Genomic DNA, 19,070 nt, shown 5'->3' with positions numbered 1-19,070 from the left:
GTTATTCTGAAAAGGAATTACATTCCGGTAAATGGTATTCCTGTAAATGGTACTTTCGGTAAACAGTATACAACCTTATTTTCGCATCTGATAGGCGATGGGCGCACTCGCAAACCTGGTATACGATTTCTCATGTGTTAAAGAGAGAGAGCAATAGCCTTCACTCCGATTAGCTGTCATTCTTATGGAAATCTGTGTAAGAGTAAAGAGCAAGCTTTATTCTTTTTAGCAGGCCCAATCCCAATCGTCTAAGCAAAATTTAATGCTGGCGCGAAAAACTTTTGCTCAATGTTAAATTTTGGCCTAATTGAATAGTTGGTATTAGAGTGTATTTCATTCAATCAAAATGACTGGCAACGCTTTCGGCCTTTTGGTAATTTTCATTTTGACGTTTTTTCGCTTATTCGATTTCACCACTTTCATGTATCGTTCTTGAAGTATTACTGTCCTGTTATACTATTGTGTTGAAACAAATCTCGGAAAGTTTTCATTAAATTATATATCTAAAATCGAATTTTGTCGTCATTCAGTGATTGATTTTCATAAAGTTGCGTACAAGGACCATAAAAGTACAGCGCCGTCGGAAAAAAATCTTTGCAGAAACCACTTGATATCAGGTATGAACGAATAAAATTTTTCTCCTACCTCGGGTAGTGAAAGCTGAGTTTCATGTCAGCATCTGTAATTTTTTTTTTCTTTTAAACCAACATTGCTACATAAAGTCAATTGCAGCGTAGGAGAAAATCTTGAATTTTCTTACTAATATTCTCAGAGGTATCGCCTCAATGTAAAACTTAACACCGTACATTTTAATTTTTAATATGTGCTAAGGTGGGCCATAAATTATGATATCACCACATCATATTCTCGAAACCTCAACCGAAGGGTTTCTGATAATGAATATGTTTCTAAGAATTTTGGATACTTCCTGAAAATTAATTATTTTAGAATCTTAAACCACCTAAAACTTATATGTGTACACATTGTGTCGATCAGTTTTATAAAAATTGCATGTTGTTATGTTGTGAATATATGAGTTCATATAAAATTCCCAACCAATGAATTTTTACCGATTAAAAAATGCAGCAAATCTGTGACGGATTTAATAATCGTTTAGTTGTATGTAGGTTCTTCCAGTTTTCATTAGCTGGTATGTATAAATAGTAAACCAAAGTTAATTTTCAATACAAAATCACACATTAGACGGAACCTTCAAAGGAGAGCCCTGACTTTTTCTTGAAAAAGTCGCATTTTTATTGTTTAATAAATAGCTTAATGGAATAAAAACCTAAGATTACAGTGATTGAAACTTGGTTACATTGTATATTACCGAAAAAAAATGATTTTTTTTTCAACAATAATTGTATAAATTTGTTGTTCTTATTAAAAATAATAAGAACTAAAATGGCAAAAATGGTGCTAAGCCCAATCAAACCAATTTATTGCATTAAGCTATAACGATGTAAGGGCGACTTTTCCACAACTCTTACATACTCTTCTTCAACTTTTTGATAGAAGAAGTTTTATAATTAACGACTGCTTCAAGATATAAATTCGCTACTAAAGTTATTTATAGAATGCAACTTATAACTATCATTTTAATTAAAAAATATGCAGTGCATTCAAATCTTTCTACCAATTATTTTTACTTTTAAAAAAATATTGAAAAAATTCCAATCAAAGTTTGTTGTAACTGCGATCCAAATAAGACAATAATAATAATAACAATGGAGACCGAAAAAAGCATCCATTCATCACAATGAGAATATACACAATGAATGCTTAAAATTTAGCGGAACATCGATAGTACACTTGGTACCTACTGTCGATCATTTATAATGAATATGTAAATAGCTGATGAATGCAATAGGGAGACTTTGTTTAAAAAATCAAAATGATAGAAATCTCATTTTAAAAATCCTGACCTAATCATTCTTGAGAATTTGTCACTATTCATGACATACAGATAGTTCAAAATTTGTGAAGTGCCAATATCGAAGCTAAGTTATTATGTAACATAAAAAATGTGTTATTGTAATACATTGCAGATTTCGTCTAATAGAATTCATTCAAAATGACTCATATGACTCAAGAAGAGATCGTATCCAATACGAAGGCTGTACTTCAGGGCCTCGAAGCGCTACGCGTGGAACACCTAACACTCATCTCAAATTTGTCGGAGGGAAACAAGAAGGACCCAGATAAATCGGAAATCGTTATGAAAAACATTGAAAATATCGAACTTGGTTTAGGGGAAGCACAGGTAAGTGGCTAAACTTTATGAAATAAATAAGTATGGTAGCAAAAGCTGTAGTTATTCATAAACATTATTTTGTTCATATAGCTCATTTGGCAAGTCAATTGCTTTTTGAGCCGATTTCCGTGAGTTCGAGCTTAAGAGTGAACATCGAACAAACTTGTACCGGATAAGTTTTTCTATAACTATCCGCCAACTGCAACGTTGATATAACCTTTTTATGTCATAATGTTGAATGATCGACGAAACTCAATTTTTCATATTTGTGCTCACAATCTGGGATAGTTTCACAATTTCAGTTCTGTTAGAGGTTGTCAGAAAATCATAAATATTAAACCTCAACTTACGTTAGCTTTTAATCACTCATTTTTAGAAATTTGATACTATCAAGTAAATCCATCGCCCAGTGGATGGGTTTTTCAACTTCAAACATGTGTAATAAAAAAACGATAACAGATCTTTATAACCTTCCTTTTCATTTTGTATTTTTTTCCCGCAAATTTGCGTTTTCGTTTTTTTTTAACTATTTCTCAATAATGAAACAAAATCGTCACCCTGGACGATGCAAGTATATGGTTGCTACACTCACCCTAATGCTCACCGCTAACACTGACAACCTCTATGGGTTACAACTGCCTGTTTGAACCTCAAACCTCGGGCAAAACTGCTGGACTTCTGAGTTAATATACGAACACGACGACGGCAGTTAGGGCAAATCTCGTGGATATCTAGGTTGTCTCTGCTAAACGAAAAAGCTATTAGTTCAATTTTTGACAGAGTGCGTTGACTGCCAAAATGATGATTCCTGGCAAACAACCTCAATTAACCGGTTACTTTTAGCAATAAAACATCATTATTAAACTAAATATTTAGGAGCACAGAAATTTTTACTTTGTTAACAAGCGTCGAATTTGATAATTTGCTCGGAAACGAAAAACAAAATATTTTATTACTGCCTATCGATAGTATAAAAAAAATGATGTTTTCCAGTGAAATTAAAGAGACTGTAGTAAACTATACTATAGGCTCGTTAAGTGAAATGGTATAAATTTGAAGCCAGCACAGAATAGACGTCAGGTTTTTGGGGAAACCATCCCAGTTTTTTTAAAATACACATTAAATATTAATTTTGGGCAGTAAATGGTGTCTAGGCTGCGAACGGCTACTAGAAGGTAGTTTATGTTATACCTAATAAGGCTAATATGGGTTGAATATTTCGTTTTCAGGTGATAGTAGTTTTAGCATCACATTTGCAAAATATTGAAGCCGAAAAGCAGAAATTGCGCACTCAAGTGAGACGCTTATGTCAAGAAAACGCATGGCTACGAGATGAATTAGCAAATACCCAACAGAAACTGCAGGCGTCGGAGCAAACCGTAGCACAACTCGAGGAAGAGAAAAAACATTTAGAGTTCATGGCATCGGTAAAGAAATACGACGAAAATCAGGAAAACGAAGATAATCTAGAAAAATCTCGTACTGATCCAGTTGTTGAACTATTCCCTGAGGATGAGGCCGAGGAACGTCATAACATGTCTCCAACTCCTCCAAACCAATTTGCGAATCACGCCAATGCCGGATACGAAATTCCAGCTCGCTTACGTACATTGCATAATTTAGTCATTCAATATGCTTCGCAAGGTCGATATGAAGTAGCTGTTCCCTTGTGTAAACAGGCGCTCGAGGATTTGGAAAAAACCAGTGGTCATGATCATCCGGATGTCGCCACAATGCTTAACATTTTGGCCCTGGTGTACAGGGATCAGGTAACGAATGAAAAATGATTATTTTCTGGTTTATCGATTTTTAATGAGTTACTGATTTTTACAGAACAAATATAAAGAGGCCGCTAATCTTCTGAATGATGCACTGGCAATTCGTGAAAAGACTTTGGGAGAAAATCATCCTGCTGTTGCAGCAACATTGAATAACTTGGCTGTTTTATATGGCAAACGTGGAAAATACAAGGATGCAGAACCACTATGCAAAAGGGCTCTCGAAATTCGAGAAAATGTGCTTGGTAAAAATCACCCGGATGTCGCAAAACAGCTTAACAACTTAGCTTTGCTATGTCAGAATCAGGTAAATTCGTTAAAATTGAAAATTAAAAAAAAAATAACTTAGTTATATTTTACCCATTTTCTAGACAAAGTACGAAGAAGTTGAAATGTATTACCAAAGAGCCTTGGAGATTTACGAAATGAAGCTAGGCCCGGATGACCCGAATGTAGCCAAAACCAAAAACAATCTGGCCAGCTGTTACCTCAAGCAAGGGAAATACAAGGAAGCCGAAATTCTATACAAACAAGTTCTCACAAGAGCACACGAGCGGGAGTTTGGAGCTATAAATGGGGAAAATAAACCGATCTGGCAGGTAACTTGGAAGCATTAGGATTTTATAGCTATGCAAAACGTTCATAGGGAACCAACAAAAACTTTTAACCATCGTGACATCTTCCTAGTTTTTCCTATAAACCCTTTCTTTTAGATTAGTACACATGTTCTGGGGTATTTTCTATTTCAATGGTAACCATTAATAATAAACGGTTTTGATTTTTTTTTTGTTATGAAACTGAAATTCAATTTATTTGCTGAAAAATAGAAGCATTTTCAGTATACCCGACGTTGGAAACTAAAGTGTCTGGGGCTTCCTACGGAAGGGGGAATAAAACACACGAGTTATAGTTAACTGTACAGCTCGATAGTCCAGCTTCGACTGACTTGTTTATTCTTCGTATATGACATTCGAATCGGGTCACTCGCGAACGATCTTAGATCGACTCTCTCGTTAACGGAAAAGCTTGACAGAAACAAATCTTGATCATTCGCCACTGATCTTGTAAGATATAGAACCCAAAAGAAGTTTCACTCTAGAACTTTGAGGCTAAATCCAATACTATCAACTGAATGATGGCGGTTAAAAACTTAGTCAGTCTTAATAACTAACGTCTTGAGAGTAATATACATAATGGAGCTTTCGATTGCCTGGGTAGCTTTGGGTTCATAGCATTTTATATAATGTTTGATGATATGTAAAGCATTTTTAGTATGGTATGGAGTCGTGTTGTGATTGCTTTTGACATTATTTCACAGCTTTATCGTTAAATATCAGAGTATTCACGATTTATCTTTTTTGTACTGAATAATAAGTTAGTCTCACAAATAGTTAGTAAATGATTTGTTATCATGTTTACATAAGCAGGTTATTAACATTTTCTAGGTGGCTGAGGAACGAGAAGAAAACAAGTTGAAAAACCGTGAAAATACCCCGTACGGTGAATACGGTGGATGGCATAAAGCTGCAAAAGTTGATTCGCCCACGGTGACAACAACTCTAAAAAATCTCGGCGCACTTTACAGAAGGCAGGGCAAATACGAAGCGGCCGATACGCTGGAAGACTGTGCCCTTCGAAGTAAGAAAGAGGTAACCGGCATTTGAAAGTGCAGTTTGAATTTAAAATGCAATGCAATCGTATCTTATTTCAGGCATTGGACTTGGTGAAGCAAACCAAAGTAGCAAAAATTCTGGGAGTTCCCGAAGAAAAGCGTCTGAAAATGCGAGACAGTGATAATTTTGATGATGAATCAAGACGAGCTCTTAAGTGAATGGATTCTAGTACTTCGTGAATAATAATATTAATAATAATAATCCTTTATACTATGGAAAGAACACATTCTTTAAACATTTAAAGTATTTATATGCACAATGAGTGCAATTATTGACGACGAATGACTTGTACATTTTAATTACGCTGCTTTTTATTTGTTTGTGAACCTCAAAATTGCTCGAAAATAAAGCTTTCATTATTGTGTTTAGCAAACATGTTGTATCGTTTATGAAAGAAGTTCTTCTGCTGAGATAAAGTTGAAAACATGCCTATGGAAACATGTATGTATTGGCCCCCCCCCCCCATCGGTAGCAAGGTCAAGCCTGTGTCTGTGTGGCTTGACCTTCGAAACACTTCTAGGACTTCATGGGCCGTGGCCGTTCGTTGAGGGAAGTCATCCATCCTTCATAGACCTATAATGTTTGGCAATCCACTCCGCTTGCAATAGTCTCTTCAGATTAACCCCAGATGCATTCTCTCTGATATATTTATTATATACCTATTAGTTAATATATTTTTTTTTTGTGGCGTTTAAATAGCTCGGGGAGCTGACGCTGGAAATGAAAATTAGAGATAGTTTGGAGAAGGAAATTTTAAAGTTTAGAGTAGGCAGCGTAGAATAGTAAGCGATCATGAGACGTTGGTTAGACCAACCCCTCCTGATACCAGTTGGAGGAAGGACAAGGGTGGGTTCGAGACTGGCCTCTACTTACTCTCCAAGCATCTCACCTGTCGGCAACTTATGAGATTCGAACCCAAACGTTTTTCTTGCCGATACCGGGAATCGAACCTAGTACGCCTGGGTTACCAGACTCGCGCCAGCCTATCCACTAGACCACATCAGCGCTTTATATACCTATAGTTAATATTAACAATGAATGAAACACATCTTACCTGTCGGCAACTTATGGGATTCGAACTCAAAAGTTTTCTTGCCGATACCGGGAATCGAACCCGGTACGCCTGGGTTACCAGACTAGCGCCAGCCTATCCGCTAGACCACCTCAGCGCTACAAAACATGCCTATGGAAACATGTGTAAAAAATGCAAACTGAGAAAAAAAGTTTGGCCCCATACAAAAGTTTGTTCTCCACATCCTAATCTACCATTTGGAGGGTGAGCCCCTAGATTCCCAGAAGTTATGCAATTTCGGGACACCCTAGTGGTATACCTATTTATACCTCCGAGGTCAAATGACCTCTAACGAAAAAAATATACCTTTGGTTTGCTTCATGCTTCATCACTAGGAGTCAAACACTTTTCGCGCGCAACGAAAAATATTGAGCAGAAACAAAAACAAATTCAGTTTGACAAACCTGGGTTTTCAGCAATGAAGATCAAGTGCTGGAAAAATCAGCAAGACAGAGAATGTTTGCTGGTTTTCAGCAATAATTTGGTTTGCTGGACTTTTCCAGCATTTTTTTTTTTGCTGGAACTCGAGTCAAAAATTTACTGTGTAGCAAGATGACACTGTCATCCGCCCAAATAATGACACTAACGATTTTTTGTTCTATTCGAATTATTTTTAAGGACCACCCTAGCGAAAAAATAAATGGACTCTAGTGAAAAATTAAGTCGATGCTGCCGGAGATGATTTTTTTCCATTTTTTATGTACCGTCAAATGGGGCATCATACAACCATCATACCGCAACACTTATTCAATTTTTAATAAAATGTAATAAAGTTATCATTTAATGAAACAAAATGATAACAGAGTTTTTCACATCGTGAGATAGTTTTTAAAGCTTGAGATTCTTATGAAAAATTCAAAATTCAAAAAATAGAGCAGTAGATGTACAATTTTTTACATTTTTCGATGCCTTAAGAAACATGACCTAGTATAACCTACAAACTTTATATTGCTTTTATTATCCTCTACCAACACTGTAAGTGTAAATCACCAACTATTTTTAAATATTTTTGCAATTCAGTTACCAGCCTGGGCTAAAATACATCAAAATGCAAATCAAAGATTAACCTTTTAAATCACGTTTCCATCAAATGCCAATATGGTTGTTTTGCATCACGCGTTTGTTAATTTCAAAGTTTCATACAACAAAACATTATTTTTATGATTTTAGCTTGTGGAATTTTTTGTAGTGTTTTTTTTACCCCTAAATGTAAGCAGCACCTTGATGCTCTTCTTAAAAAATCATTTTTGACGGAAAAAATGTAAAATTAATTCGAAAAAAAAACCAAACATTATTGGAATTGGTGCTTTATGCGTTATGACATCAAAAACATAACAAAAACAATAAATTTTCAAACATTTTCAACGTTTTGCAAACTACCCCTTTTTCTAAGTAGGGTGAAAATCGCACGTTTTTATAAATTTTAAAATAACTGGTGAAACCAATAATTTTTCTGACTTCGTCAATTTGATGTCCCATAAACCTTCAAAATTTTGATGTATGATGTATTAAGTTTTTAGAAGCCATAGAAGTTGTTACGTATGGCATGATGCCCCAGTTGACGCTCAATTCACAAACAATCCATTTTTCCTCAGATATCTGATCGCTTGGGAATGTAACTAACCCCCGTAAATTTCAACATTTAATTTTGCATAACTTTTGTTCAGTCCAACGAGTGGACTGAAGAGGAAGGAAGAGAGAGAGAGGATGGATAGCGAACCGAACAAACGGACGATCATCGCTCAACGATCGACTGGCTCAACTATAAAAGAGAGCAACGCAGTTCGCTCGCGCATTCACTTTACCCAAGAGTAGAGGCTTAAAATCCCAAATAAAACAACAAACAAGCTCGCGCATTCAGTTCGCGTTTTACCACCAAACGGATAACATCTCCAAGTGTATATATGAGAGAAAAGTGAAATAAAAGAGAAATGGAAAACTAAATAAGTCTTTTTCCTGTGCTCGTTCCGATGACTGCTCGCCCCGATTCCAGCCACTGCAAATCGGCTCTTATCAGAGCCAAATTGGAAAGAGTTTGGATCTCGGTCAACCAGAGATCCCCCCGAGCCTTGGCCCCCAGGCAGGGTTCTGACAACCTGCCTCCACTGGTGGAGGTGCAATCCTACGAGGGGGGCGGACAAATGTGCCCCCCTGCGGTAGTTTTGCCAAGCGCTCACACCAAACATACAGTCCACACGCAACAACTTTTGTAGAATAACATTTCAGTTACCGATGTTCTAATCAACTAAAAAACAGGCATCGTACCTAGAAACAACCGCAAGCAACAGAAACCAAAAAAAAAATACCCTGTAAGCATTGTATTCTAATTTTTAACACATACCACAGAATTTCTATTTGCATTCGTTAACAGAAGTTTAATTTTTAATTTTTAAAGAATTCTCCGGTTGACAATAGAACAGCTCTTAGGGAGCGTTCAGATACCACGTGAAAAATGAGATGCTTGATCCCCTCTGTGGATAATAGTTGACAATCTTTTACCAAACAAGTGTTTTCGTGTAAGGTACACCGGGGTAAGTGTGGACGCGGGGTAAGTGTGGACGATGGCTATAAAACCAATACTGTGCACTATTTTTTCAAACTTTTGATGCAGAATGTTCAATTTACTTGTAATCTATCCAATAACTGTGAAAAAGATACGATTCAGACAATAACGGATGTTTACAGCGACTTTTTCGGAATTTTCTATTTTCAACTACGATGTCGAGTTGATGTGCATCTTTTTCAATTGCAAATTTCTCCTAAACTAGCTGGCTCTCGATGAAAAACTCTACATTGAAACATTCCAAACATTCCAAACAACCAGTTAGGAAAAGAAACGGCGGTTAAAAATTAAGAAAAAAGAGTTTATTTACAAAAAACTAAAATTTTGTCTCCAACCCCTACCTGGGGTAAGTGTAGACGGCTTTAAAAAGACTTGATGTTTACACATTTTTTTCAATTTTCTGTCCTTCATCCTTTATGAGTTGTATTATTTAACGATATTTAGCATTCGGATCATGAAAATTTGAGAAAAGTACTTATTTGTTCTGTGTTTTTGATAAAATCGGATCTCGTGTGTTGTAACATAAATTACACACTATAATTATAGTATCATTGACTTTTTTCAAAATTTTGGACGGTTCGAGCAATAAAGTAACGTATCCAACCAAGAAAACACAAATTTTTTGAAAATTTGCTGAGAAATCAAAGGGAAAATCTACCGTCCACACTTACCCCATAAAGCGGGGTAAGTGAAAACACCAACCGTCCATAACGATTTACGTGATAACTTTTTTCGCTTTGCTTCTATCAAGCTCATCTCTTCAGCATTTGTAAACAACATGTTCTGCATCACATTGAACGTCAATTTATCAAAATTGCTCCACTGCTGATTTTTAATGATTTTTTAAAGTTGAACTATACGAAAACCCGTCCACACTTACCCCGGTGTACCTTACCTAATTTTGAAACACGAAACAAAAATTTGGAGGCCTGTATTTTAGAATTGCGCATTTTGTCACTTGCTTGCTCACTTAATACATCCTCAGTCACATCTCGTAATTCTACCTAGCTAGCAAAGAAGCTCTTAAGCTGTTGTTGAATGGCATTTTGACAACTCGTAAGTGCTTCCGGTTTCTTGGGTATGGCTGTTTTCTAATTCTAAAAAAAATACTTGAAATAAGGCGGAATGTAGGCGGGAGGAAAAATAGTAAACAATTTGCTTGAAATAATATAAACAGAAGTTATGAAACGGGGGCCGCCATGCGAAAGAAATTATCCTTGCCTTCAACTCTGCACACCATGAATTGACGATTATCGTGTGAATAATCAATTCATTCTGTGTCAAATCAGTTTACGCTCGGACGTTGATGCAGGTTGATACGAAGGAACCCAATTTAACTTCGCTCTCAAACCTAGTCATTTGTCTATCCACAGTTTGTGGATTTTTTTCTTCGCGGAATTTACTGCGTTATTCCATCATGGCTTAGGCTCCAGCTTATCTTAATGTATCACGGTTTGTCGGTAACAAGTTAAAGATATCAGCGACACAAGTGCACTCGGTATATAAGGACGAGAATGAAAGATGTTTCTATCTGAAATTTTTGGACGAGGCGGCCTTCAATGTGTTTTCCAGCAGCCTCCAGGAACAATACGATTTTGGATATGAAGATGGAATGATTACCAAGGTGAAATTGGAAATTGCGATCAGTCTATTTCGTTGCGTACGAATTTTCAACTTGCCCCCAGAAATAGAGGAAAAGGAAATCGCTTCGGCTTTGGGCCATTTCGGAACGGTCAGGCAAAAGCGAAAAGTTTCCGGCAGAATATGGATTTCAAGTCTACAGTGGCATCAGAGGGGTCCATATGGAAATAACCAAGGAGATACCCGCTAACTTATTCATTGGACACTTCAAGGCACGACGCACGACTGTACTACGAGGGCCTTAAGAACAGGTGCTTTTTCTGCAAAGGTGAGGGCCATTTGAAAGCAGATTGTCCTAAGCTTACCAAGTTGAAGACAATTCCAAATGAGGCGTGCAGCCAGGTGCCAATGGTATTATCGGAGCATCCTCGAGTTCAACCATACTGAAACCGAACTTGACATCAATTCATGACATGAGTATTAAACGAACCGAAAAAGAAATCACCAACTCAACTGCCGAACCTGACAAGCACGAGGTGCCGCAACCGTTGGAAAGAAACGATCGTAGCTCGCACGTGGCCAGTCCCAATCCCGGTAGCGCATCGTTGGATGGTGTTGCTGTCGACGATGATGAAATGGAAGTTGAACAACAGACGCTGAAACGCTCATCGGATACGGTCTCCAGCACCGACTCGAATAGTTCGCCGAAAGACAAACGTACAGGCAAAAAGGAGATTAAGACAGCGCCGAGTCCGATCGATGGTATCAGCACGACCGCTGGTAAGAAGTGAGATGACGACCACCAAGCCTGTAGGACGGTATAATTGCTTTTCAAGCGTAAGTTTAGAAGATTTTCAAATGATGGTTTTCTTACTCTGTTTTTAGTTACACTAGTTTACAGCATTTTTGAACTCAGTGAACTGAAGGTCATTTTTAATGTAAAATCGGGCGCTGAATCCGAAAATGAAATTCAAAAAAATCTCAGTAGAACCGTTTTTGAGTTTTGCTCCAAATATGAAATTTCGGAAAAATTTAAAAAGTTCTTGTACTTAGATTAAAATATCTCGGACGGCACAACAGTAATTTGAAATCCCTCTTTTGCATATTGAAGGTGAATAAATTTTCTATCAATCATCTGAACAGTGTTTTTGCGTTTGACCAACAGTATTGTTGATATTAGTGACTTTATGTGAAAAAAAATTATTAAAAACGCATTTTTTTTTAGAGAAAATTTTGTTTCAGCGAAAGTTTTAGACTCGATGGTAGCTTTTAAAAAATCTGATTTTATTTTGCGCTTGAATGTCAATTTAAAACAAAGATTTCAAGTGGTTATTTATCAAAATCGGTTGAGAATTGAAGAATGGCTACTTTACCACAATAGTATTTTTTTTGTAGTTTTTCATAATTTAACGAACCGCAGTACACTTATCATAGTATAGGAAGAATGAAACATGATAAATCTCACTCGCTCCAAGTCATAATTATTTATTAGCTTACCAGAAGGTCACATGCCAAGTTTCAGGAAGATCTGACCATAGGGAGGGGTTGCTTAAGTCTCAAACGTGAATAAAATTTTGAGGTATTTTGCCCGGAAGGAACGAAAAATACTGGTTTTTCATCAATAACTTTTTTCATCACTAGCTGATTGTTTTTTATGGTTGGTTTTCTTAAAGCCAAAGTTGAGACAAATATTTCACCCGAAGACTGTAACTCGATTGGATTTGAAACAGAAAAGTTATTGCGGTTCAAAGATTGTATTTTGGTCGAAAATTGTCGTATAAAACGCAATGCGTAAAAAGTACTCATTGCGTGTTGGACAAAATTTGCGGCCTTTGAACCTCAATAAAATTTTATTCACGTTTGAGACTTAAGCAACCCCTCCCTATGGTCAGATCTTCCAGAAACTTAGCATGTGACCTTCTGGTAAGCTAATAAATAATTTCGACATGGAGCAAGTGAGATTTATCATGTTTCATTCTTTCTATACTATGATAAGTGTACTGCGGTTCGTTAAATTATTAAAAACTCCAAAAATTTGAGTTATGGTAAAGTAGCCATAACTTCTTCAATTTTCAACCGATTTTGATAAATAACCACTTGAAATCTTTGTTTTAAATTGACATTCAAGCGCAAATGAAAATCAGATTTTTTAAAAGCTACCATCGAGTCTAAAACATTCGTTGAAACAAATTTCTCTAAAAAAAATGCGTTTTTTATAAAAATTTTTTCTCATAAATTCACTAATATCAGCAAGACTGTTGGTCAAACGTAAAAACAGTGTTCAGATGATCGATAGAAAATTTATTCACCTTCAATATGCAAAAGAGGGATTTCAAATAACTGTTATGCCGTCCGAGATATTTTATTCAAAGTACAAGAACTTTTTTAATTTTTTCGATATTTCATATCTGGAGCATAACTCAAAAACGGTTCTACTGAGATTTTTTTGAATTTCATTTTCGTATTCAGCGCCCGATTTTACATTAAAAATGTTGGTCAGTTAATCAAGTTCACGATTTTTTTTTAAAATTTTGTTAACTAGTGTTATTATTGCCATAATATTTTTCTTAATTTTTGTTGAAGCTCCTCCACAAATTCAGAAATACATTTTACTCAATCGATCGCGACTATAAACCTCAATGCAGGGTTGCTAGCGATTTTTCGTTTTGTAATTTCAAAGTTTTCCCCGGTTTTCCCCAGGTTTTTTCCCGGTTACAAATGTTGATATCCCCATTTATAATACACAATTCAACACAAACAATTCAATGTAAGGGCCTCAAATTTCCAACAAAAGTATACTTCGGCGTTTTTAACACGTAGTATTTCCGTATCAAATTGACAGGTTTTCATGATTTTTTATAACGGATCTAACGAAAATAGCATCTGTTCGTTGTTTTGCTCAACAATTTCAACAATTTTGTAATAATAAGTCCGGTTAAATTGATCTTGAAACAATAATGTTCTTTTCAGCCCCTGTGAAATTTCCTAGAATTTTTATACAACTCTAGGAAAATTTGAATAGGTTGTAGAGAAATATGTAATCGAAACATCGAAACATAATATCAAATCAGCTTGTCAACTTGAATGGGGATTTGTCTTACAAAACTTAGATCATCAGATTCAGATTGTAGGAAAATATTTAGTTATTCTCTGAGTGCAATTATATTTTTTTGAACAAATCTTAAAATATATTTTATACAAAAATGTTTATCTTTCCAATACAAAACAATGAATAACTAGTAGTGCTCTAGTCATTTGAACTTAAGATTCGTGAACATATAGAAAATCGTCTACAAGACAGGGTTGAACTTTAATCGTTTAAATGTAAAATATTATTTTGTATCAGGGTAAAGACCATATGTTTCGACAGGAGCTTTTTTCGATACATTTTTTACATAAGCCATATATTACAGCGTAGGAAACTTGAAGCAAAAAATTAACGTAGGAAGAGTTAAAATCTAAACATTTGCGATATCATGCTTCGTTCCTAAGGCCAATTGAAACGAAATACAAAATAACAACTTTGAAAAATCAATTTTTTTTTTGTGAAAAAGAGGTGTAAGTCTGCTTAAGAACGTCTTACGCTGCCAAATTATTTGCTTTTTGCATAAAATAATTTGATGAAATATGTATATTGAACACTGAATCATATAAGTGAGAGAAAACACTTAATCCCAAGCCTTTTGAAGCACAAAACCTGAGCGTGTAAAACCTATAAAAGCTGGGGTCGTTTTCCTGACTAGACCAAGGAAATTAAAGAAAATACCAGTTTTGTATTGAAGTTTTGATACCAAAAGGATATTGGGTTACCAAAGAGCAAATATCCACAGTTCCATATTGAAACTCATTCGAGAAAACTTCGAACTGATACATCGACTGGTTTCACACAAATCAGTGGGTTTTCATCAAATGCACATTGAATAGTTGCATTTCTAGACCTATTTTATGCATTTGTATGTTGCTGACCCTCTATAAAAGAGAACCTGGTTAAGTTAGAAAACTCTTTAAGCGAGAAAAAAAAAGTTTAGTCCTTTGGACTCTCACTTATCGACGTTAGACTGTAGTTAGTTTTGTGTTTAGTTTTGTCGATAATAGTTTAATTATTAAATTTATAACTTTTGAATAATGCTTGTAAATGTAGCACACTTGCGGAGAGCGAAAAAATTAATTACAAATGCGATTCAAACTTTATTTGTTTACTTATGAACGAAAATAAGCGTTTATGAGATAAATCTTTATCGAGACTGTCAAAAACTGCTCTTAATTAAGATAAAATTTAAAAATATTTTAGGAATTCCGTGATAAAATTCAAACATGACAATTTTCCCGGTGAGGTGCCGAAATTCCCGGTTTTTCCCGGTTTCCCGGTGACGCGATGAAATTCCAAAGTTTTTCCCGGTATTCCCAGTTTTCCCGGTTCGCTAGCAACCTTGTCAATGGCAAAAAACTACTATTGAGAGATTTTGTTAGAGATAAACAGAATAATACTATATTCACATTCATCAGGGGAGATTCGAGTTTTAGACTGGATAGAATATACGCGTCATCAGAATTTATTTCATTTATCAAAGAAATCCGCACAATTCCTTTGAATTTTTCTGATCATCACGGTGTCACAATGAAATGTAATGTCCCAATCCTAATAGTTTTGCTTTCCCAGGCAAAAAATACTTGAAACTAAATTTAAATGTGTTCAATAATGAAGATATGTTTGATAAATGTTAACCCTCATCCGCATTAGATTTCATTACCCTAATCAGCACTAGGAGTGTCATTTTGACACTCCAAGCTAAAATCGTCATAACTCTCTTTATATCTAATCGATTACAATGAAACTTATATCACTAGAAAGCTTGTAACGTCAGTAAAATATGTTTAGAACACTATATATAGCTAAAGCTTCTAGTTTTCTCGTTATTCAGCATGAAAGAAAAAAAATCCGAAAAAACATGCCTCACGAAAACTGCTGTAGTTCATATGTTACACGTCCAAATAAATATTTACCTTATACATATGAAAGCTGAAGTTAATGTCTACATCATGGAACAAAGAAATATTTTTTTAATTTTTTTTAATGAAATGGTCACAAAAAGTTCAAAAAAGTGGTCTGAAAAACCTACTTTTCATTCGATTGCTAGTAAATACTGTTTGAGCGATGGTAGAGTGTTTTAAAAAATATGACTACAAACTTTATTGAAATTCTAACATTTTGCTGTCTTTAGATTTTCGATGCAACAAAAATTGAATTTACTGGAATTTTTCTGAGTTGGCTACTTTGCGCGATTTTTTCACTAATTGAAATTTGATCTGTTTTTGTGGTCCTCCGTCAGGTTGTACCCGGATTTGCAGTGCTTTTACTTTGTTTGGACCAATCAAAAGTATATTCATTGGAAAGCACATCTAATCTAAATTCTAGTGAGGTGCAACAATTTACGCTGTGAGATTTCACAAAAATATGAAAATTATAAACGTAAAATCATTCCTGTATTTCTAGAACTACAAGCAGCGGTCCAGCAAAACGTGTTTGTTTGCTCTCCGAGTAGGTACGGTGGGTGGTAATTCGGGCAGAGAGCGAAGCCGACAGACCAAGAAATGCATGACACCAATGGTCCGAAAATCAATCAAAACAAACACTCAGGATGCGTTTCCTGTTGGAAACATTCCGATTGTATAATGGGATAGCGCCTCTCGCTACTGCTTCGCCTGGCTGGTATGCAATCTCGATCAGCGCTCCTATCAGCTATGCAAACCGAGTCGCATCATTCAGAATCATCGGTTCAGCAAACATCGCATATCGGAGATGAGTGAGATACAAACTGATCCATTCTGAATGTAGCTCACTCAGTATCTGCCTGAATTATATGAAATTCAAAATTATTTTTTGCAGGACGAGAAAAATCAAACAGTTGTGCGGGACACCATAAATTCTCAGTAGTTTTAACGTGACGTACGACATTTTAATAAGAGAACTTGTAAAAATTGAAAAACACGGCGAAAGTGAACATCTTTCCCTCACAAACACAACTGCAATTTGATTTTGATCATACTGATGTTAAAAAACGTTATAACAACAAATAAATTTATTAATTTGCTTTATATCAAATCAAACAAAATACGCTAATGATCGGCTTCATGTATCATTCACTCACTGCCTGATCCATTCACTCCTGATCGAAGACCAACAAGATTCGCCATATGCATTGCGCATTGGTGATATTCCAATTTGATGATGGTGCTGCACTGTTTTGACAGCAAGCATCGTGCGAGGTGATCTGTATTTTAGCGATGAATTGAACGATCGATGATCGGGTAGGTCCAGTAGCAATCAATAACGAAACCCGACCGCTGTACGTTCAGGTGCGAAGTGCAATCAGAAACATTCATTGAAAATGAGTGATATTCAGAACACTGCATGACACGCATCGTTATTTCGTCTGTCGGCTTCGCTCTCTGACCAAATCACCACCCACCGTACCTACTCGGAGAGCAAACAAACACGTTTTGCTGGACCGCTGCTTGTAGTTCTAGAAATACAGGATTGATTTTACGTTTATAATTTTCATATTTTTGTGAAATCTCACAGCGTAAATTGTTGCACCTCACTAGAATGTAGATTAGATGTGCTTTCCAATGAATAGAGTAAGGTGGGGTAAAAGTACGAGTCGGGAAAAAGTACGTTTTGGGATTATCACAAACCAAGAACAGTAAAATTCAAAACTCTGGCATGGATGGATAGTGATTTGTACTGCCAACAACCTGCCATAATTTGTTTTCGTAGAAATTGGAAATACACCGAAAAATGAGGTAAAGTAGCTTTTTTGCTTGAACGATGTAATATTTCAAATAATAGCAAACATGTTTGTGCAATCAAAAGTCTGGCTTTCAATGAAAGTTTTAATGTGTCTTTTTAGTTGTTTTTAACCACTATCAAATGCCGAAGAAAGAATTTAATTACTATGTCTCTGTTCTGCACAATAAACTGTGAATCATAAGAAACCTTGAAGGGGCAAAAGTACGAACTGCAAATGGGGCAAAAGTACGAAGGGTCTACTGAAGTAAATCTGAACGGAAAATTTTAACTTCTTTTTCAAATGTTCTGGAAACATCAGCGCATATTTTTGTTTCTATTTACAGGACTTGCTCGCGCGAAAAATTGCTCAAATACGATGAGAACTGGATTTCGAAAACCTGCTGAATATGGACAGTTAGTGGAGAACTCCAAATTCGCGCAGGTTATTTGCCCATGTATAGGATTTGTATCAGAAGCGAACAAGGAAGCTGCTGCTGTAAGCAGAGATTAATTCAAAATAATTTTCCTGTTGACTTTATGCAGAATTGTGGAATTTTGAATGGTCGTACTTTTACCCCACATCATTCGAACTTTTGCCCCAGAGGTGGGGTAAGAGTACGTTTCGATAGCAGTTAGGCATTTTCACTACTGCTTTCAAATGCGTCGATCGATTATCTTCGTAATTTCTTAGAAGAGAGATAAAAGTCTAAAGAATCAAATGCTGTTCTTGGTTTTTTGGAAAACAACCGGCAAAATTTTCTAAAAATAGGATAACACTAAGGTCGTACTTTTACCCCACCATACTCTATACTTTTAATTGGTCCAAACAAAGTAAAAGCACTGCAAATCCGGGTACAACCTGACGGAGGACCACAAAAACAGATGAAATTTCAATTAGTGAAAAAATCGCGCAAAGTAGCCAACTTTGAAAAATTCCAGTAAATTCAATTTTCGTTGCATCGAAAATCTAAAGACAGCAAAATGTTGGAATTTCAATAAAGTTTGTAGTCATATTTTTTAAAACACTCTACCATCGCTCAAACAGTATTACCTAGCAATTGAATGAAAAGTAGGTTTTTCAGACCACTTTTTTGAACTTTTTGTGACCATTTCATTAAAAAAAATTTAAAAAAATATTTCTTTGTTCCATGATGTAGACATTAACTTCAGCTTTCATATGCATAAGGCAAATATTTTTTTTTACGTGTAACATATGAACTACAGCAGTTTTCTTGAGGCATGTTTTTTCGGATTTTTTTTCTTTCATGCTGAATAACGAGAAAACTAGAAGCTTTAGCTATATATAATGTTCTAAACATATTTTACTGACGTTACAAGGTTTCTATTGATATAAGTTTT

General features: G+C 35.6%; 1 protein-coding gene across 2 annotated transcripts; it reads left to right on the top strand.

Annotated features, from left to right (window-relative positions):
- The first annotated feature begins 425 nt into the window (after positions 1-425).
- Positions 426-6,078, top strand: LOC129750078 (kinesin light chain). 2 transcript variants are annotated; one of them, XM_055745289.1, is made up of 7 exons: positions 426-617; positions 2,049-2,263; positions 3,484-4,023; positions 4,088-4,339; positions 4,404-4,631; positions 5,478-5,670; positions 5,744-6,078. In XM_055745289.1, the coding sequence occupies exons 2-7, from the start codon at positions 2,075-2,077 to the stop codon at positions 5,824-5,826; spliced, it is 1,485 nt and encodes a 494-aa protein (XP_055601264.1). In that variant the 5' UTR covers positions 426-617; positions 2,049-2,074; the 3' UTR covers positions 5,827-6,078. The 2 variants fall into 2 exon arrangements, with proteins under 2 accessions (XP_055601264.1, XP_055601263.1); XM_055745288.1 differs by having other exon boundaries at positions 428-617; positions 5,478-5,681.
- The last annotated feature ends 12,992 nt before the right edge of the window (positions 6,079-19,070 follow it).

Source organism: Uranotaenia lowii, chromosome 2, assembly GCF_029784155.1.
Source record: "Uranotaenia lowii strain MFRU-FL chromosome 2, ASM2978415v1, whole genome shotgun sequence".
Classification (NCBI taxonomy): Eukaryota; Metazoa; Arthropoda; class Insecta; order Diptera; family Culicidae; genus Uranotaenia; species Uranotaenia lowii.
This window is presented reverse-complemented; position numbering and strand designations above follow the sequence as displayed.

Coding starts and splice junctions, on each gene's coding strand:
- LOC129750078 (XM_055745288.1), top strand. CDS start 2,075: ATGACTCATATGACTCAAGAAGAGATCGTATCCAATACGAAGGCTGTA. Junction 4,632..5,477: donor AAAATAAACCGATCTGGCAG/GTAACTTGGAAG, acceptor AACATTTTCTAG/GTGGCTGAGGAACGAGAAGA. Junction 5,682..5,743: donor CCCTTCGAAGTAAGAAAGAG/GTAACCGGCATT, acceptor ATCTTATTTCAG/GCATTGGACTTGGTGAAGCA.